This window comes from Phalacrocorax carbo, chromosome 1, assembly GCF_963921805.1.
Source record: "Phalacrocorax carbo chromosome 1, bPhaCar2.1, whole genome shotgun sequence".
Lineage (NCBI taxonomy): Eukaryota > Metazoa > Chordata > Aves > Suliformes > Phalacrocoracidae > Phalacrocorax > Phalacrocorax carbo.
Genome location: NC_087513.1, coordinates 141,277,143 through 141,298,150, shown reverse-complemented (window position 1 = coordinate 141,298,150; position 21,008 = coordinate 141,277,143). Strand labels below are relative to the sequence as shown.

At 35.9% G+C, this 21,008-nt stretch overlaps 1 protein-coding gene and 1 long non-coding RNA gene across 2 annotated transcripts in view; one reads left to right on the top strand and one right to left on the bottom strand.

The window, feature by feature from the left end:
* PRKX (protein kinase cAMP-dependent X-linked catalytic subunit) overlaps positions 1-21,008 on the bottom strand; it is a 63,172-nt gene that overhangs the window by 12,807 nt on the left and 29,357 nt on the right. Inside the window, exons 2-5 of the mRNA XM_064437438.1 lie at positions 19,272-19,440; positions 14,750-15,013; positions 8,120-8,239; positions 2,140-2,235 (exon numbers count right to left, since the gene is read on the bottom strand). Coding sequence (XP_064293508.1) covers positions 2,140-2,235; positions 8,120-8,239; positions 14,750-15,013; positions 19,272-19,440 — 649 coding nt within the window. The remainder of the gene's footprint in view (positions 1-2,139; positions 2,236-8,119; positions 8,240-14,749; positions 15,014-19,271; positions 19,441-21,008) is intronic.
* LOC135310248 (uncharacterized) lies at positions 321-19,535 on the top strand. The gene is made up of 3 exons (XR_010370400.1): positions 321-428; positions 10,997-11,110; positions 19,415-19,535. It is a non-coding gene; the product is annotated as an uncharacterized LOC135310248 (long non-coding RNA).

The window sequence follows — 21,008 nt, the reverse complement described above, 5'->3', positions numbered from 1 at the left end:
CACAGTAAAGAGCAGTGTGAAGAGGTGCTAAAAAAGAGGCCAGAAGGAACAGCACTTACACAAGACACACAGCAGTTTCATAGCACAGTAACAGACAGTAAACATCATGCAGCAGGAGGGAAAGCAAAAATGGTACAAATTCAAAAGGTTGAAAGTGTGGGAAGATGATAAGGTGTAGGTGGGTAGAAAAACATCAACCAGTAAGGTGATGTAATACATCTAGGTAAAAAAGTTTCCTCAGAGTTCAGAAAGGAAAACATGTTTGCTGCCTAAGTGCAGAGAGTTAAAGTTCAACTGTTACAAACACTGTGTAGCACTAATACTTCAGACATAGCCTGGATGTGACAGGACCCAAGGCAGTCTCCATCCTTGCTGAGATACCAACTGATAGGGAAGAAGAGAGAGAAAGCAAATGTGACACAAATAAGGTAAGAAGCAGACTGCCTTCTTCGGACAAAACAATCTTGGCACATACTTTAAGCTAAGGGTGCAAAGATGTCAAAGACTATCCAGTTCTACATAATGTGGTTTTAAAAAAAGGAAGAGGGGTTAATGGAACAAGAGAGATACATTACACTAACAACTTGCTGCAGAAAGCGGGTGAAGCCCTGCAAATGAATGAGGACACTCAAAACCAAGATGTGAAAGGAGGAAAGACCAAGCTAGAATCCCATCAGACCCCTTAAAGGCAGGAGTGTAATGGGAATGAGCTGCCAAGCACACACTGAAAGAACATCTGGATAAGAAAAGCTGGGAAAGAGATTTATCAACAACTATGTTGACTAATGTATCCTACAATTCATTCACAGTCATGTATAGACTGAAGAACAAAACCTGCATGTGCATGCTTACTACCATAACTAGGAAACTTCACAGCATCAGGTGTCTTCTGGATGGTAGAAATCAGTGTTGGTCTGTGAACGTCAAGCACAAACAGAAGCTAACAGCTTCCCTGCTTTTAAATGCTTTCGCCATGTTAGACAGGTTGCTAGCGATAATAACCTAACTTGAGCTGTTCATCCTCTGGTCACACCCTTATACTTTAGTGCGTATAATATTATGTGAGAAACTCATTTTTCTTTCTAAAACAGACCGGGTTAGGAAGACCAGACAATGAGACTACACTAAATTGGAAACAGCATCAAGATAGTAAGGGAAAACTCTGTTAAGAACAGACACAAATATGAGACACTAATCGTCCTAAGGTAATGTAGACATGCTTGATTTAGTGCACCTGTTCATTCAACAGAGACTTAAAAAATTCCTCCCCAAACGATTATTTTTGCATGAGAATTTAAAAAAGTTCAGAGGAAGTTGGACAGATTTCATTAGACTTGCTATACAATGTTTTACCTGTTTACCTAGTGGTCACAGTAAGCAAGTGCCACCTCTAGGGTCACTTCTTCAAAATACCTTGAATGGTTAACATGGGAATGTAAGAATAACTTCCTGTCCTCATTCAGCCACCTCTGCTTCTGAGGAGAAGCTTCCATGCTCAAAATTGCACTTCTTTTTTAATGTTTACTACCTATTATGTAATATTTAAATAGGGAAAAAAAGCATTTCATCTGCAATAAACCTGTAAAGACTGCAAAATACTTTGAATAAAACCCACACATGTATATATAACACTGCATATTGAACTGGGGCCCTGCAATCAGAAATGGAAGTCGTTTTTACATTGGAGCTTCTTAAGTATCAGAAAGTTCATTCAAGTAGTTATGTTAAGCATGACTTAACCTGTATATATGCATATGAAGGAACAGTTTAGTGTTCACTTCCTGCTCTCCTGGTTTTTATTCATATTAAATTAACCCCTCATATTTCTCCACTTTTCTTCCTTCCACACACCAACTGGGTACCAAAGAGCTTTGTACAAGGTGGGAAAACATTTAATATTCCAAAATATGGAGAAAAGTAAGAGAGGCAGAAACTATCTTACAACTGTGTCTCCAGCTTGAAGTATACCAAACACAATTTTATTTGGACTACAAGAGTAAACATAATCTAAAATGTTTTCCAACATGGTGTTGTAGAAAAATCAGAATCTGGTATCTGGTCTTCTATGGAGGTCCTTTAGAAACAGTGCTCAGGAGGTGTTTAGAATATAAAAGACAGGGTTTGGAGTCATGGACTTACTTTACATATAAATCCAAATGCCTTGGAAAATCTATTTTGCCGGCAAGAATCTTCTGATATATACCAAATGGATTGTCATCAAAAAATGGAGGAAACCTATTTTAATACAGCAAATTTTTAGAGGTTAGAAAAAGGATTTCTAAAAATCTTATAAACAATATTATGTTATAGTAATTCCCCTTAGAAATCATTGATTATATTGTTCTTTTTGGTAGGGCATCATCAGTCAAATACTAACTTGAAGAATAACTTAAGACTGCTACTACAAAACAAAAAACATTTTTTATACAATACACTGAATATAGAATTAAAGCTGAAGTATCACAAGAGAGATTCTTCTTACATTAATACAGTAAAAATATTAACTATGAAACCAATTTTCAGTGTTAAAGTAAAAAAGCTTTGCCATTATCTATAAAACCCAAGGGTGTACTTTCCAAAACAGCATTACCATTTTTGATCTTGTCCTGTAACTGCAGGCTTACCCCTATTTGCTACTTTCTGTCTAAAGTGTCAAAGGACCCTCATATGAATAGATTGTCCAGTTCAGTTATTTCTCGAATTCAAGTGTATGTTTTGTTACAGAAGGTTTGAAAGAGAGACTGTTCAGAACCTGAAATTATTTCAAAGTGAAGCTGTATTTCTGTGTTGGACAGATAAAGTACTTATTTCAGAATCTTCCCAAGATGATCAGTAAATCAAGATGCAGTTAAAATTCTACACTTACTATTTTCTAAAAAGTTTTTCATGAAGTTATGAGCTAAGAGAGAGACTAAATCTTGTTTTACAGTTACAGTAAGAATTGATACAGTTTTCTGCTGTCCTTCCTTTACTAGTGTAATACATATCCTGATTACTGCATGAAGCTCAGAATATGGGTGCATCAGTACAGGTGATATAAGCAACTAAGCCCAAGTGCCGATAGGTTTTCAGAGTGGTGGTCACCTTTTTAGAAGTTTCTACAGGAAACCTTTTGGAGGAATGGAATAACTAACTACGCATTCACTAATCTCAGTCCCACTTTGACTTCTGTAACATGACCAAAGCATCTCTCTTACTATGCTTCCGTCTTCAAAACCCTTACAGAATAAAGGGATCAACCATATTATTAACATCCAACCGCTATTACAGTCCAACATTTAAAATACTTTCACATCTCTCTAACTTTTTATAATTACTTTCTAAGAGAACTTAACTATGTGCATACACAGGCAAATACAGTGCTGGTGGCTTTGGAAATCACTGGTAGCACAAAAAAGGGTGAAAACAGTGTTTCTTCATTTCATGTTGTGCTGGTTTTGGCACACACGTTCTCTTCTTAATTTGATGTTACTCAAACTAGCTTATTTCTCAACAAGTTCTATACATTATTTCCATTCTGTAAGTGTTTTCAGAAGCATTAATTTCTTCGTTATTCAGCTGATGACCAAGTGGATTAGCATCTCCTTTGAAATACTCCAAAATTCAGCCACAGACAAAACCAAATTGCATCAGAAAAGTTAAATAAAGCTGTCTGTATGCACAAGATAACAAAAGTAATACTTCAAAGCACAGAAAAGCATGACAAAGATATCTGGTTCTGGAAAGACTGAAGAGTGTTTATTGGTGTTGTCCAAAAAGCCAGAGTAGTTTCATTATGAAAAAGCGAATAGTCTCAGCTAGAAAGAAACTGGAAAACATAAAAATCTCGGGGAAAAAAATATTTGTGTGTTTATAAATTCCTGCTTTGACACTAAAGAACAGGGAAAATGTGTTAGATATTTAACATGCATAGAAGTTTCCCACACCAGAGAGACTATCATATAAAGTTTCTTTTTCAGTCAGGCAAGATTGTGTCTTTCACATTCTCCAAAAGCAGGTTGACAAACAGAAAACTCTGTTTCCAATTTTGTATTTGTTATTATGTATTAGCATCTCTAAATGCATAAAGCAATTAGAATCAGACTTTAAAATGACCTATTACAAAGGTGCCAGCTGCAGTAAGCAGATTGATATGAAATGCAGGATTTTCTTCCTCCATCTCCAAACATTATGTACACTACCGAGGTATAAAATAAAGAATAAGAAGTATGCATATGTTTTTATACATTTACATATGTTTAAATTGCTCTTTGCTCTCCCACTTTGAAAATCCAAAATTACTATGTCTAGAATTCTTGAGAGAAATTTAAATCACACTTGGATAAATAATAATTTAATGCGATACTGTTTAAAGTGCACTTGAACTGTATGCAAAATGAGAATAGCTTTGTAAGATTACATAGTTTTCTTACGGACAAGCCAAATAACTTGATTTTGATACTACCTGCAAATGTTAATCTGCAGCACAGCACAGTTTTCAGACCAAACAACGCAAGCATTGTGCTGGAAGCTACCTAATAAATCAACAAAAACCCCCTTGAGTGTCAGGCTGCCTTCACACCATAACCCAAATACAAACAGCTGCCTTTTTTCCACCAACCGAAAAGAAGCTAAAAAAAAAATAAATCTCTGTATATGGGACAACAGCTGCAAATCATTCCTTTTGCTAACTGATGCATAACAATGGCACTGACATTGGTCTCAAAGATAACAGTTTTAGCACTGCAGAAGATAAGTTGTAAAACCTCAAGGGAAAATGCACAGGTCTGGGAAAATGAAACCATAGACAGGAACCATTACCTCCATAAAAAGATAGATAGGCACATCACATGTGCCCACCAAAGCAAAAATGGAAAACACAAAACCCTCATTAGATGAGAAAAATCAGCCAGCTACACATCTGATGACAGTACAATTACAACCCAACACAGCTAATGTTAAACAAGTATGTTTTACACTATGATGGATTGTAACAGAACATGTTTACTCAAAATAGATAGATCTTTCAACTCTTTCTATTGACAGTTTGTTTTGCTTGTTCAGATTAACTTGATGTACTGGATATTACCAATCAGTTCTGTAAAGATTTCTTCTCACCCCTGGTTCTCCCTGTTCTCTCCCCTTCCTATATTTTACTATCCTAAACCTAAATGGGATCTTACCTTAAATCTAGTATGCGCAGAACTAGAATTCCACAGGCCTCTAGAGATTAAGTTAGAGAAATAGGACACTGCAGAACAGGAACGTGTGGTTTTGTTTGTTTGTTTTTATAGAAACAATTTCCTTACACACACATCTACAAATTCTTTTCAATTGCTTTTGGGGTTCAGGGAGAGTAACTTCAGGAAATAACTACCAAATGCTTCAGTAATTTACTTGCAGACAATAATTTAGTCTTCAAGTCAGGTTTTGTTCACCTTCAACTAATTTTAATGTTTCTTAAATCTTCTTTGAATTTCAAGGAATAAAGTTACCTAGGACTGTTTTTGCATTAATGGATTTGATACCAGGCCACATGTTGAATTGGCGAGGAAAGCGTTTTAGAACACTACTGCCAACAAGAGCAAAAAGCTGACAGAATGCTAAAAGCATATGCCCTACCTGACAACCTGCCCTCTTACAGAAAGTACACACAAACCACAAGCCCTGCCCCCCTCAACCCCCAAACCCCAGAATCTTAAAAATCATAATCGAGTAGTATCAATCTACACCCTGCACCACCCAAAAAACCCAAAACACACACAAAAAAAACCCAAACAAAAAACCCATACCAACCAACCAACTTGTGTGGATTCCCTATCCCAGCTTTGGAAAGGGACTTCACCCAAAAAGTAAAAAATAAAAAGCATCATCCAATCATTATGAAGAGTGTATCTACACAAATACTGTGGTAAAAACCATTATGAAATCACTTGCAGCAAACAGCTGCTCTGTCAATCAGCCTGTATGAGATCCCAGTTGCCTTTTAGAAATGTGTAATTTACCTCTATTGGTTAAGAGTCTCCAGAGCCAATGTGTTTATATTAAGCTTGGAGGAATCCAGATCTCATCACTTGAGCCAGATAGTTTCAGGACACAGAAGATCCTACATAGAAACGATGGCAACTGCTCCCTTTTTTAATGAAGAATATATATCAGTCGTACTTCAGTGCTCTGCAGTCTTGAGGTCTCACTGACTCCAGAGATGATATCTCGCTTGATTATTGCCTGTAGTCACTATGTTAACTGTGGAAACCATATTCCTATTACTTGCTCTAGCAGAGAGAATCCTATCAACATCTCTAAGGCACAGAAAGGAAAAATGCCCAATATCTACTTACACTGAGACCACAGGGACCAGAGACTGGTCCCACAGAAACCCACAGCAGGAAGGTAAATCACTCAGACTACAGCTGGGAGGTGGCAGCACCTATGCTAATGTTACAGCATCAGAGACTTCTATCTACACTCTTTGTGCTGTCTAGGACTATGATTAGTGGCAGCAAGGCTGCTGGGAATCTCTTGCTCTTTCACCCCTCCAAGAACGATCCCCTTTACCAACTTGGGCCGCTCACCCTTAGAGGGAATGCTGGAAGAAAGGTGAAGCCTGGCCTCTGCCTACATAAATAACAACATTTTATTAGACCAGTCAGCCAAGCCTGCTGCGGTCAGTAGGGAACTATTAGTATTTTTTTAATGTTTTTTTCTGTCCAGATTCAAAGTAAATGCACATGCAAGCCCTCAGGACATTAAGAGCACAAGTGGTGGGCAGCAATGCTGTCCTGGGATAAAGTTTCGATGCTAGTGGTTGGACTTCTTCACATCAAACACACATAATGGATTGGAGCTCTGAAGTGATCGTCCATCAGGGGAACTGTCTACTCAGGCAATCTGATGAGCTTGTCCAAACACCAGAACAGTTACCAAAGTTACCCTGAGCTGACAGGACTGCATGGAGAAAAGGAAGAATAAATCCATGCAAGGATGTTTTCGTTCCAACTTCACTCTATGAGGCTGCAGATCCAGAATGAAAGGCCATAGAGGCAATGCGATGCATGCTCAGGGAGTGAGAAGGCACAGAGCATGCTGGGCCTGGTACCAAAAAGAAGTTCTAATGACTATGAAACCAAAACAGATTAAATATACCATGTTTATTCTGAAGCTATGAAAGCCTTGCTTTCACCTGCATTTATTCCACTGCACCAACCATGGCAAAACCGAATTTCTTTCAAAATTCTGACTCAGGGTTTTGGTGCTTTTTTTTTTTTTTTTTTTTTTTTTTTTTTCCAAGTACCTTCAAAAGATTCAGCCAAGAGAAAAAACGAGGGAAAACACAGATGCCTTGTTCAGTACACAAGCAGAATTTCACATTCTCCCATGACACTCCCTAAATCAGTTATTTATTCTACTGAAAATGAAATTTTTTTGAAATCAGAGCAAAATAAGACAGTTAATTATATTAATGCCAGAAAGTCTCTCTTCAGTTTGAATTTTAATCTTTTGAAAACACTGCTTATCAAGCAAATTCCGAAACATCAAAAGTAGTGTTTGACCAAACTGATTTCTGAATAGACCTTTTAAGCTTTTCCCTGTGCTTTTTTCCTTTGGTTTAAAGAAAGCCAGTGCTCAGTAGTAATACAAGCTGTACTAATAAGTCTTCCTAAATGCCACTGTGCCTTTTTACAGACTAAAGCTCCCACTGCAAATATTATTTCACTGTGCTAGAAATTACAGAAGTTTCAAAGAAAACTGGTAGTCCTCATCTTCACCCTTTAAATATAAAGGATTTTATGTATTAAAATCTAAATTTCAATAAAACCTGAATTTCCAGAATGGATAAGAGCAGCTGTTAAAAAAGTCATAAGTAAAGAAAACCCAACCAAACAACAACAAAACACCAAAAAAACCCAACAAACTCAAAAAACTAAAAAAATCCTAGGCACAACAGTGAAGTATGTTCTTTGGTATAGCTACTCAATTCCTTTCTTCAGAGGTAGAAATGAAACTGGTATATGAATAATAATTTTAGCCCAAATTTGCTATTCTGAATATCGTAAACAGAACTAATAAGAATCCTGTATATGTGCGTAAATATATATGTACATAATGTTGCTGTGATATAGTAATCATTATCACTTACCCTGACAACATCTCAAATATAAGAATTCCCAGGGCCCACCAATCCACAGCTCTTCCATGGCCTTTGCTTTGTATAACTTCTGGTGCAAGGTACTCTGGGGTGCCACAGAGCGTCCATGTCCTGGGAGGAAAAGAAGAAAACAAACCAAACCAAACCAAAAACAAACAACAAAAACAGACTGAAGTGAAACTGAAATAACAGTAATAGAACAAAGCAAACACTCAGATATGAAGTACCCAACATATGCCTATGCATTTACTGTATATAGGAACAAGAAAAAGAAGACCTCTACCAGATCTGACAGAAGTGCTTTACTGATGCTCTCCAACCCTACTGTAGGAAAGATATATAGAAATTACGAAACTTCTTGGCTACAGGAAACATCAGTGCATTGAGTTTCCCGACTGCTGGTGTGGTACTTTATCCATTAGGCTACATGTTGCTTTGAAATTATTAAGAGTGGTTTTCATCCTGTAAGCTGCAGACCCTGGGGAGTTCATTGACTACTGACAGGCCCAGCAAAAGGCAAACTTATTGGCACTTTCCAGCAAAAGGAAAATTTTTTCTTTAGAAAAAACAAAGGGAGGAGGGGGAGATGTAGTAGTATACATCAGTAAATAGCTGCAGACATATGTAAGATTCCTTCTACAATTTAAGTAACATTTTTCAAATACTATTGAACTGTAATCTGTATCACTTTCACAATATCCATTTAAAGCAAAACATTTTGTGTTTTTCATTATTTAAAATACTTACAAAGTTAGTTAAGCAAGTGTAAGGTATACAACTAATACTATTTTTGATACATTTTAATGTCATTTTTACTCGTATCTTTCTTTATAGAAGCTCAGGATATAAAAGTGTTACATTACTACCTAGTTGAAATGCATATTACAAGTTCTATAACTTCAGGAAATAAATTGAAGCTAAGCTGTTAATATTTACAAAGACCAATTCACAATTTGAAACACAGAATATTCTGAAACAATTTCTTTCAGAAATGTGAAATCTTCTTTGTAAAAATACCCATGTAGAATTTGCTTGGTTTCACTACCTTGACTTACGTTTAAATACGTTAGAGGAAAAAAATGTGCTTTCATTCTGAATAAATTAAACTTCCCTGACAGCAAGTCAGAAGAGGAAACTTTGAACAAGTGCTCATCAATTCAAGAGAGGATGAAATAACAGCAGAGAATAATAGTAAAAAAGCATATTGTATTTTAAGAAGAGTTCTAGTATGAAATGACAAAGAACAGAGTCAAAAAATTAATGGTCACTGCACACAATTTCTAACTTGCAGCAGAAGAAACTCCAATAGTTTTATTTGTGAGTGGAGGAAGAATCTTCTCCAAAGCACAAATCAAACTCGTAACATGGTCCTGAACAAATGCATTAAAATGATGAGCAATCACTTTTAGAAGTAATACATACCTCTTTCAACCCCTAGCTTTTTCCTACCACTGTTCTGTTAAACTTTACAAACCTTCTTTTTCCTAACGAAAAATGGATATTCAAGATGCACCTATGGTACGTAACTTTAAATTTTTTTTAAAGATTAAATAATATACTTTTCTGAGATTGCAGAATTATTTTAAACAGAGCATTTGGTTGTTCTCCCTGCTGCTTTGTGGTTTGGTTTTCGTGGTTTTTGTTTTTGTTTGTTTTTTTAAAGCCTTAGCCTTGATTCATAAAAACACTTAAGGTCAAGGGGAGAGGAGCTGTTCAGTCAGTCAAAATTTTAAATGAAGATTCATGATAAACAGAACTGAATTTCTTTAGGCCTGATTTTAATATGACAAAAGCTAAATTAGTCCAGCTAAACTCACAGAACGCGTTACACAGAGTCGGCACCCAAGTACTCAATTGGTTCTTGAAACTACGTTCATTAGGGTAAAGTATACATCTTTAACTTTTATCACAGAAGGGCAGCATAATATTTGTTGCTAGAAAACATAAATTCTCATTTTCCAAATCAAGCATACGCAAGAAAATTCTTACATACAGCACTGCTTTACACACTACTGCCATCTAGCAGTTGCCTAGATCAGACAATTAAGAAAAACAACAAAGCTTTGTTGTCTTCTAAAACAAAATAGTCATCCCACCCCAAATCTAAAAAGCTGTATTACAATCCATTGTATGAATTTTTATTCATACTGATTTATTCAGCTCTGCAAATGAAACAGCTACCAGTTTTATTGTATTTGGGGGAAAAAGGGCTGTATAAATAAAGCAGACAAGGCATGCACATTTTTTTTAACCCACAACCCAGACACTTTGCAGGACAATGCCCCACATCAGTCATCCTTTCCTGCCCCAAACCTGCCAACCCTATGAACGCACAAATTCAGCAAAGATGGAGCCTTTGGTGGTTTTCGTGGTTTATCAAGGTCATTTAGGATAACAAAAAAAAAAAAAAAAATCAGTTTAACACTTGACCATGACTTCTAGGACCCACCTAATTTGCTGGTGACAATGTAACTAAAATAACCCTTAATTACCTTATAGGTTAATAACAACATCTTTTTTATTCAAGCAAAAGGAAAACCACAAATTAAGGAAAGGCCACCATAACTTGAAGCCCCCTAGTTGCACTAGGAAGTAAAATTTATTACCACCAGCAGGTCATATACTTCTCTTAATAACAATCAAGAAATTTATGTTTACTAACTACCCAAGAACTTGGAGGAAGCTCAAATCCTTTGTCAAGCTGTGTATTTGTGCCATACAATCATGCCTTCTATCTCCTCTTTTGCTGGTCATGAAAGAAACTAATATTTTGGAAAACGCATCAAGTAATTTCTATAAACAAATTAAATTAAGTATTTTTTTAGCTTTACTATTTCATGACTGCTGCATATTCATCTGAAACTCCAGATTATCCTTCTGAAGATAAATTATAAAGCAGAAAAATAAGAATAGACGGTTTTCCTTCAAACTGCTACAAAAATTCCACTGCTCTGGGTTTTCAAGATAAAAGCTGAAATACAGGTAAGCAGTAGTTGATAAGGTTGAACATGTAATTTTAAAACACGAAACCGAAACACAATCTACTCTGGTCACAAAGATAAGCTATAAAATAATATTTGTGGGACCTGGTAACAGCATTATTTGAAGAAGCTAAGTCTCAATGGTTAACGTATTTTCACGTTCTACTATTCAGTATCTACCTCTGTAGTTCCTGACAAGCTTCTCACAAACGAGCCAGAGATAAACAACAGTGTCCTTTTCAGTGTTCTCTTCTGGAAGTTTCTCCATAATTATACTCAATAGAGATTGCTTTGTTTCCAGGCCATAAAAGTTTGTTCTCCAAGACATTCTTGCTTCTACAGTGACACACAATACACTTTACAAACAAGATTTGCTACATCTTGTTTAGGTTTTTTTTTTTTCATTCTCTTCAAGTCCACTCTGCAGAATAGTCATGAGGTACATCCAGTTTAAGCAACAGTGCAGAAGCATCCCCAAAATCTTTAAGATTTTTTTTTTTTGTATTAAATTAAACCAAGCAAACCAAAAAGAACAGCAAACAACAATCCTCTTAAAAACAAAAACCAACCAAACCCCCATAAATTTACTTAAAACTTTCAAAAATTGTGTGAAATCTGTGCCTAAAGAAAACACAAAATTCTATGAACGTTTCAGTTTCTCTGAAAGAGCACAAGAGGGATAAAAAGCTCCTCAAAAAAAAAAACCCAACAGCAAAAAAAAAACCAGTAGGAAAGATTAGAAACATGTTTAATGGATATATTGTACCTGAAAAGTGGCACATGCTTTCCAGAAAAAGAAAGGTCTAAAAATGTAATGGCTATGTAAGTCAAAGCAAATCCTTTCTACATCCTTCAAGTAACAGTCATTTATTCCAGTCCCCCCGTCCCTCCTTTTTTCTTGACATTGCCCTTTTTTTAAAGTAGTGGCACATCTAGATTTTGTGAATGTACTTACAAGAAACTGAAAAGGTTATTAAGTCTTCAGTTAAGGAACACCAAGGTGGGAAAGAGAAGAAATAAACAGCAGCTGAGGCAAAGACACACTGTTTTGGAGAAAAATTTAGAATTTTTAGAAGTACACTATGACCCAAAAGGGAAGAACAAGGATAAACAGAAGGACATATCAATAAGGAACAGAAGGAGACAAGAAAACCTCCTCCCTTTCCTCTTTCTCTAGAAAAAAAAATACCAGAGAAAATTTACTTACTAATAAGAAGGTAAATGTGCAGGCTGCTTCCCACAGCAGGAACGTGAGCTACAAGCCAGACACACTCTCTAAAAAGCAGCTTAATTGTAGATGGACATGGTGAACACTTCACCCTTTTACACAGGACAGTGGGAAGAAAGGAAAATGCTTCCAGAAGAATCTCAATGAAGCAACCACAGAATCATTCACAGGAAATAATATGCATTAAGAAATGTGTACTTGGACTGAAGGTCTTCTGCAGACCATGTTTTATTTTAAATGTCATGTTTCTCTAGGGAAACATTTGTTGGTCCTAAGTGGCATGCTTCCTCACAGCTGTTTGAAAAACATATATACTTTCCATTCTATTTTCACATTTCATATGCACTATATACATGTATGCATATATACACATACATACATGTTAAGGTTCATGTGTATAGATGTTTGCCATATATAAAAATGACAAAACATCTCCTATACTTTAGGTCAAATGGTCTATGAAACAAAATAACCTGCTGGAGTGCATTAGTGGATAAATTGCTGACAACTGTGTATTTTTACAAGGACAAAAACAGCATTGTGAAAATGACTGCTAGCTAATAGGGTGAATCCTATATAATTGGGAGTGTGTGTGTGTGAAAAGAAAATAATCAGACTTGCATAGGTAACTACCATGCTCTAACTGATAAAGTCCTTGCTCCTTCCAACTTTGTGTTCTGCATTTTATATTACCTGTTGTACATTTATAGGTAATGCACGTACTAATATACAACTACTATAGCATTCTATGATTCAGTTCAACACAAACTGATCAACTTCACACCCCTCCTCATACCTCTCCTCACCCCCGGCAAGACAAGACACAGACAAGAAAATCCAATTCAAAAAGTAGTAGGACATCAAAACAAGTTTTTACAATGTATTTGAACATATTTACTCATAGAATCATCTTCCAGATTGAAAAATATACTTTGATGTGCAAACAATCACATTATTTAATGAACGGTTACTTCTACTGTGCCTGAAATCCACAGAAATCAAAATTAAGAATAACCACTAAGTGGCAGTATCTACATGTAAAAAGGAAGTCATAAGAATTTGTATGAAAATGTCTTATAAAGATATCTTTTTTTTTTCTTTTTTAACGTGGAAGTAGCCTTACCTCTTCCTGCAAAAAGTTATTTTGATTTAAAAACAAAACATTAAAAAAAGCGCCAACATTTGTAGGCCTACCTGCTTGCCCAGTGGAAAATTAATTCAAACACACAGACACTATGGTTTTAAAACAGACTTTTAGACCTTAAGGGTGAATAGAACCAGTGTACTTATTAGTCGCCTACCATTTTTCTGTGCTGAAGCAACCCAGCACTGGTAGCACATAACCAGTAGGGAAGCAACCTTTATGACCTCCATAACACAACTTGATCTGTCCCATCTGACTTGTACTTCATATCAGATCCATTAAGAGTAGATCCCTCAGACCCACCATCACTTCAGATTGATCTTGTAGAATTCTGACACGCCCCTCCCTCCCCCCCCAACTGTTGAAAAAGCAGCAGCGAACAGGCAAAACCAGATGAGTGAAGAGGATTAGCACCTGTGTGATGCCTAACTCGCTTACTAGGCTGCCTCAACTAGAACAATCAGATATGGTCTCCCTCAAGAGGTGGCCCTAAGGCATAATACCAAACCTTGTAATGCTGCTTTTCTAATATGACAGGCTAGTGTTTTCCTCCCTTATTTTCAATCCCAGTAATGGCTCTTCCTTCCTTTGAAGAACATGCATTATAATCTTGGAAGGGTAGTTCAAACGGAGAGAACAGAGATATCACTGGGAAAAAAAATCCCTCTGCGTTATCAAAAGTATGTATGCGAGTAAAACAGACATAAGGCTGACAGTATTGTAGAAGTTACAGTTAAATAAATACTTCTGCTGAAGCTGGTCTTATTGTTTCTGTCTACATTTTTCAGTTTCATTTTAGTAACAGGCTAGTTAAAACACAGTATCCAGTTTTAAAATGTTATTCCCACATTTCAAAAACTCCCTAAAAGGAAAGCAGAAAGAATCAGCAGTTACAATAAATTTAGCAATTCAACTTGTGTGGAAGATTAATGCACCATTTAATGTATTGATGGACACATATCAGTATTTGCTCATTTTACTTTACTGAACTCCCTTTTTACAAGATGCCTGCTGACAACATAAATATACAAAGCTACTTAGATAAAACATTCTTCTGTGGTAGCTTATCTGTGATATTGCTCCTAGCTATACCTAAGGTATAGTACCAGTTTCCATACAGCCATTTTAAGACGATTATTTCCTTCATATTAAGGGATGTGTGAACCACACAGAACATCAGGTGAAATGCTGAGCTCAGAAATTAAACTTTTTTTCTTCTAAGTGTAATTACATTTTTGCATGTTAAACCATAACAAAAACCCACTTACCTATCCACCAGCTTTTTAGCAAATCCAAAATCAGTAAGCTTGATATGTCCTTCTTTGTCTAGTAATATATTTTCAGGTTTTAAATCTCTGTAAACTATTTCTTTGGAGTGCAAGTATTCTATTGCACAAATAATTTCTGTTGAGTAAAACAGTCCTGTGCTGTTGTTGAAACGCCCCATGTTGCGCAGGTAACTAAAAAGTTCTCCTCCTGGCACATATTCCATTAACATGTATAAAAAACGTTCATCATGGTTGGTCCAATATCTGTAATGAAAATATTATTTTATTGAATGAACAAATTGTCTCTCTGATTTGCTTTGAAGTAAATTTCTGTAAAATGATCTCTGTTGCCCCAACTATGTACACAATTAATTTATGGTTCCTATTCTGCAAATATTAAAACTCCAAGAATCCAGCAGGATTATGTAACTGACAGTCAAACAGCTGACTTACCCTGAAAAGTAAAACAGATAGGTCAGGATGAGCACAGCACAGGCTAAGAAAGAAAACCTAACTGCTACACTCTGTTGAATTGTACAAATCTGGTTTCTGCTAAGCACCTAATAAATGACTTAGTACACTGCCAGTCTGCCAAGACCAGAAAATTATTACACACCTTACCTTTTATTTAATCAAATATTGCCAAAGGTGAGCAGAATCTCCTTTTGTAAAGATGTTTATGAAAATATGTTCAAAACCACAACACCAGGGAGTTCTCCTTCCCCTCTCCTATCCCTTCCTCCCCAGAAATATACAATCCAACTGAAGTGGCTCATTCCTAGATAAGCATCAGATCACAGTGCTTGCTTGTCTGCGGGATCTTCAACAAAAGCAAAAGAAAGGCAAAAACACCAGCAAAACAAGATTCATTTCTGTACCTCAGAATTAACCTAATAAGAACCTTCCATTATTCAGACCATTGCCTTTAATTTAAGAACTATTATTGTGGTACATTCATTACTGGAGTGCAGTATAAGAGAGCTAAGGAAGAAAGAAAATAATTCCACTTGGCTTTCAAATGCTTCATTACAGAATACAGGAATCTTCTCTTCCACATTCCCCAAAACTAGGCTGTTGTTCTTTCTACCCACATTAAACAAAACTCACACACCACACAGAAATGTAACTCAACAGTTAAGACGAAAGTAAGTATCTGGTAACATCTTGAAGAATATTTTAGCATTTTAAAACAAACATCTATCCCTATTACAATGACAACATATATAGAACACTGTATCTCTACCTATTTAATGACACAAGAATATAAGTTACTTTCGTTTCTAGGAACTGCTTCAGCAGTGTTACAAGAATGAAAGATCAAATATCTTCCCCCACCCCCCGCCCCCCCCCACATTAGCTGGTTTCTAATCAAGGCATAGAGTCTCAAGAAAGATAAGCAGAGCAAACTGAGCTCACAAACCCCTGAGTGACTTTTGCTCAGCAAGATTTTCCTTCTTGATACTGACATTGAGGGCAAACAAGAAAATGAGACAGACTGTCAGACATCAGCAACAGCTCCTCCATTCCTTCAAAATGATGAAGAAAGCAGAGCCCAGGCTTGCCTTTTGCTTTTATGGCATTACTTCCCTATCACAAAGTCAATAACGTAATTAACTGACTACTGGTGATGTTCATAGTATCTTTACTGACTATGTAAAACCACTCTTGAGATGTATTTTAAGGAGTTAGGCAAAGTTGCATGTACAATAAACAAAGACGAACAGGAATGGACAAATTAAGCAAACCACATATTTAAAAAAACACATACAGGGGAGAGAAAGATCACAATCTGACAAAGAATATAGAGAAAAAAATGGAAGACCATTAAAACACAGTAATTTTACTGGAATTAATTTCTTCAAAGAACTCACTTAAAGGATTGACTATCTACAGAAAAAAAAAATGGATACACTATTTGATATACATGAAAAATAACAAAATAAGGAACTTTAATATTTGCAACACAGAATACTTTAAATGGTATTTTGATACACAAAAGGAAAATATCACAGAAGCTGTGGTTAGAATAATATGCATGGTATCAGGCAATTTTAAAATTCAGCTTCACTACATAAACTTTGGACACCACTGTGAACTCTTACAGACAAATAACCTATTTTAGCTTATAAGACATGGTTGATTTTTCTTAATTCCTGTTCCCTTAAAAAAGAAAAATTATAGCACAATATGAACCGCTGCGCCCACAGAGTTATGAAATGTCACTCAAACATGTCAGTAAAGGCTACCTAGGAGTCTCCGGTGACCAGCTGCTGCAAGAGCACCAAAGCATTTCCAAAGAACAGTATAAAGAATAAGTAGATAAATAACTTCATTATCTACAGAAAATCTGATTCAGGACCTCCCTACACGCAGGAAGAGTGTTTCTCAAAAGTAACAAGAAAAAAAAAAGATCTTATATAGAAGTCTTTATATACAGGAATACATAGGAAGGCTGAACACCAGAAATAAATTACATGCAGCATTAATTCCATCATGAAGTGCTAAAAAAATACTGTATTATGCTACCCTGGCACATAGTCCTTGTTTTGCAACCAGAAGATGATACTGTCCATGTTTAAGATGGTGACACTAACAGAAAATACAAAAAACGGACCATGTAGGTAACAGAGTTCACAGACATTAAAGCAGAAGTATATTGAAAATTTTTTTTCTCCTTTTGCTGATCAATTATAGTCGAAAACTTAAAGGAAAAAACATGTATTGGACAGGGGAGGAGGCAACTGAATAAAGCTATTAGCCACACAAAAAGCTGCAGAAAGTTTTACTTGTCGTACAGCCAGTGATAACCGTACATGAATGCTTGTTTAACCTAAAGCACACAAATAATAACATGACTTAAAATTTAACTACCTCCTTTCAGCTGGGTTGCTTTGAGTCTCCTTTGCCGAAGGACAAAGGCAGCACATGGACAATTACATGAGCATAGCCAATGCAGCATCTCATTGAACATGTCAACAGAAAAGGCAGAGAGCTAGAAGACATGAAGAACATTTGCCTTGCACACAAGTGAACTTCCATTTGAATTGTGTCCTTCCTTTGGCAACTTTAAAATCTGACCTTGTAGAAATAAGGCATGAACGAAATCCAAGAAAACTTGTCAGCTTGGATTTTTGATCACTTCTGCAGAGACACGAACCCTCACATCCCTGTCTGACTTTTCACCCAAATTTGTCTATTCCCACTCTTGCTGCACTGTTCTAGATTCACAGATGTACTGGTTGGGGGTTTTTTTATGGTTGTTTTTGGTAGTTTCTCTGGGTTTGTTTTGGGTTTTGGTTGGGTTTTTTGTTTGGGCTGTTTTTTTTTTTAAGAATTTATGTACATAATAGATATACATATATAACCCTGTTCCCCCTGTTCCATCCATATTTTAACCAGTCTAACCAGATGTAGTCAGCCTCTCCATCTTGCTTTCCCACATGCATCTCAGACTCCATATATCCTAGAACTCATCTTACTGATACTATGCGACACAGAGGATATCAAAACACTGGCTGGAAACTAACAGCATTATCACGCTGCAAAAAGCAACAGCACACCAGGGAAAAAGCCTCTTCCTGCAAGGCTCTTTCCATCTTTCAGATGACTACCATGATTTCGCCTCTTGTTTTCCCTCTGATACTTTCTTAGCCCTGGGAGGAGGCTGCACTCCCTGCAGCTAGAGATTAACTAAGGTTAATTTTGTCTAATTTTATGTAAAACTGATTAAGGCACGTAAATGCAAAACAGATCTTGGTCAATGGCCTTGTATCCATGCATGAGAAAATATAAATGGAAATTAACTGTGCAATCACCCAGAAGTTTAGTTATCCCATTAATAAATATGGACTCAGATACACAAAAGGCACTGTGGTGCTGTGAACAGAAAAGTATGATGCCTTGCCTCCTCCATAAAGGGATAATTAGAATCATCACAATTCCCCTAAAAAAATTATTCTTCATTAAATGTGTTTAAGTCGTGTTTCTCAATAGGTTCCATTACTTAATGTCAAATATGAGAATAACAAAGCCCAAGAAGCACTGCAGTCATTTAAATTCTTTAAAAATAACATTTTCAAAAGTAAAGTTCACAATAGTTTTCAAAAAACCGAAACTTTAATTACATCTTTATCTAGACATCTACAGGAAATATATATGTAGAAACACTTCTTGCCATTCTAACATCAAGAATCATTCTAGAAGTCATTTTGATGAGACAATCCTAACATTTCTTCATTAGTATTTTCCCCTCACTTAAGAAAATTTCTCTTCTGTAGTATGATAATAAGACAGAGTAAAGCTTATAATAAATTATTGCTTAAATGTTTAACTTATGCCTCTTAATTTTAAATTTTTTATTCTTCTATGATAAATATTTTAGTTTGAAGCCTATTTTATTCTAGATTACATAACAGAAATTAAATGCTTGGTGTTGATTAAGTACATAAGAATTTGCAATGAGACTCTGGAACATTAACTGCACTTTATATATGAATTAAATGAATTAAAAAATACAACTTACAATCTGATCAAAAAGGGGTGGTTGACCTCTTTCAAGACTGACTTTTCATTGTGCACATGTTGTTCTTGCTTCAGTCGAATGACATCAGGAATGCTCATTACTTTCAGTGCAAAGTAACGTTTGGCCATTTTTTCCTTCACCAGGTGAACACGCCCAAAGGTACCCGTGCCTGAAAAGTTGAAGAAGAAATGCCAACTTGTTGTTGAAAAAAAAAAAAAAAAAAGCAAAGGTAATTTACTAAATTCAAAACCTACCGGAACTCAATTCCTGGGGTTATTGTTTGGTTGGAATTTTTTCCTCATCAATATATCAATATTACATTTTTTACCTGTTTTCACACGATATTTTCTTGGGATGTCTCAATTTTTAGTGATAATGATTTAATAAAAATAATGATATTGTGATACTGCCACTCTTTGGATAGATACTGGAAGCATTTCTTGCAAAGAAGAGAAGTGGTCCTCAGAAAGGGTATGGGGGATGTATAAAAAAAATAGAAGTATATAATATGTAAGATTCAAATGCAACCAATATAAATGAAACAAGCAAAACTCTTCTCAAGTGCAGAAGAAAGTCTGGGAAACTCAAATTTCAGAGTTCAGTTTTAATTTAGATCGGGCGGGAGGAGCATGATAAACTCGAAAGTAGCATTCAGCTTACTGTATCCACAGTGCAGGGCATGAAAGGGGAAAGAAAAAAAATAATCACTTACCAAGAATGTAATGGATTCAATGTAATGGATTCAATTATTCCTCAACACAAAACACAACTTTCTTTATATTATTTAGTAAAACAAAATAGCTAAAAATCAATCAGGATTATTCCCTTAAATGTGCACAAAGAGGTGAAGTAATTCAGTAGGATAAGGGAGTGATGGGAAAAAATACTTTAAAAGTTGCTGACCCTTCTAAAAACAAACAAACAAAGCTCCTTATAGTGCTGCTTTGTTATATTACATGGAAACAGTAGACTTCAGGCACCCTTTCTTGGTAGTTAATGTACTCCTTTTTCAATTCACTCTTAAAAGTATGAAAGAAAAAGAAAAACATGTCTTTTCAATAATGTATTATGCATTTCTCTATTCAATACAGTAGTCATTAAAGTTCCTTTTAAGTGCACTGCACTCAAGACAATTATACATAAGCGAGCTGAGAACTTTTTAGTTTGAAATGGAAGTTAAAACTAGCACATTTAGCCACACTGCTATTTGAACTGCAGCACAGCATTATACATTTGAAGATGAACACACATTTCAGCTTGTTGGGTGGTTGCTCATTTTTTTTTCACTCATTAAAAAATGCCATGTAGGTTCCACTAGAACAGTACACCAGATATTTTTAATCCTATCCTCTGGCAGAAGTATGTGCCACTATAAAGGACGCTTGGCATTCAAGCCAATTGCCTAACTTGTAAAAGGTCACTCTCTTGTCGAGAAACACCTTTCCAAAAAAATAAAAATCTTATATTTAAGCTCACAATCATCCCCGTCTTTGCACATGTCATAGGAGGGCAGCCCATGGACCTGTTTCAGTATTATTAAGCAGTATGTCAACCGATTTCAGATTGTGCTGACCAGTTATAATCAACTTATACGACAAGACAATTTTCTAAGAAGTGTAGTGTGCGCAGGAAGATGAGTATGTATGTGAAAGGAAACAGATTTTTGACGGAGGGGAGGCAGGGCAGGAAGACACCAGAAAACGAACTTCCAAAACTACTTTACTTGAGGAGGGGAGA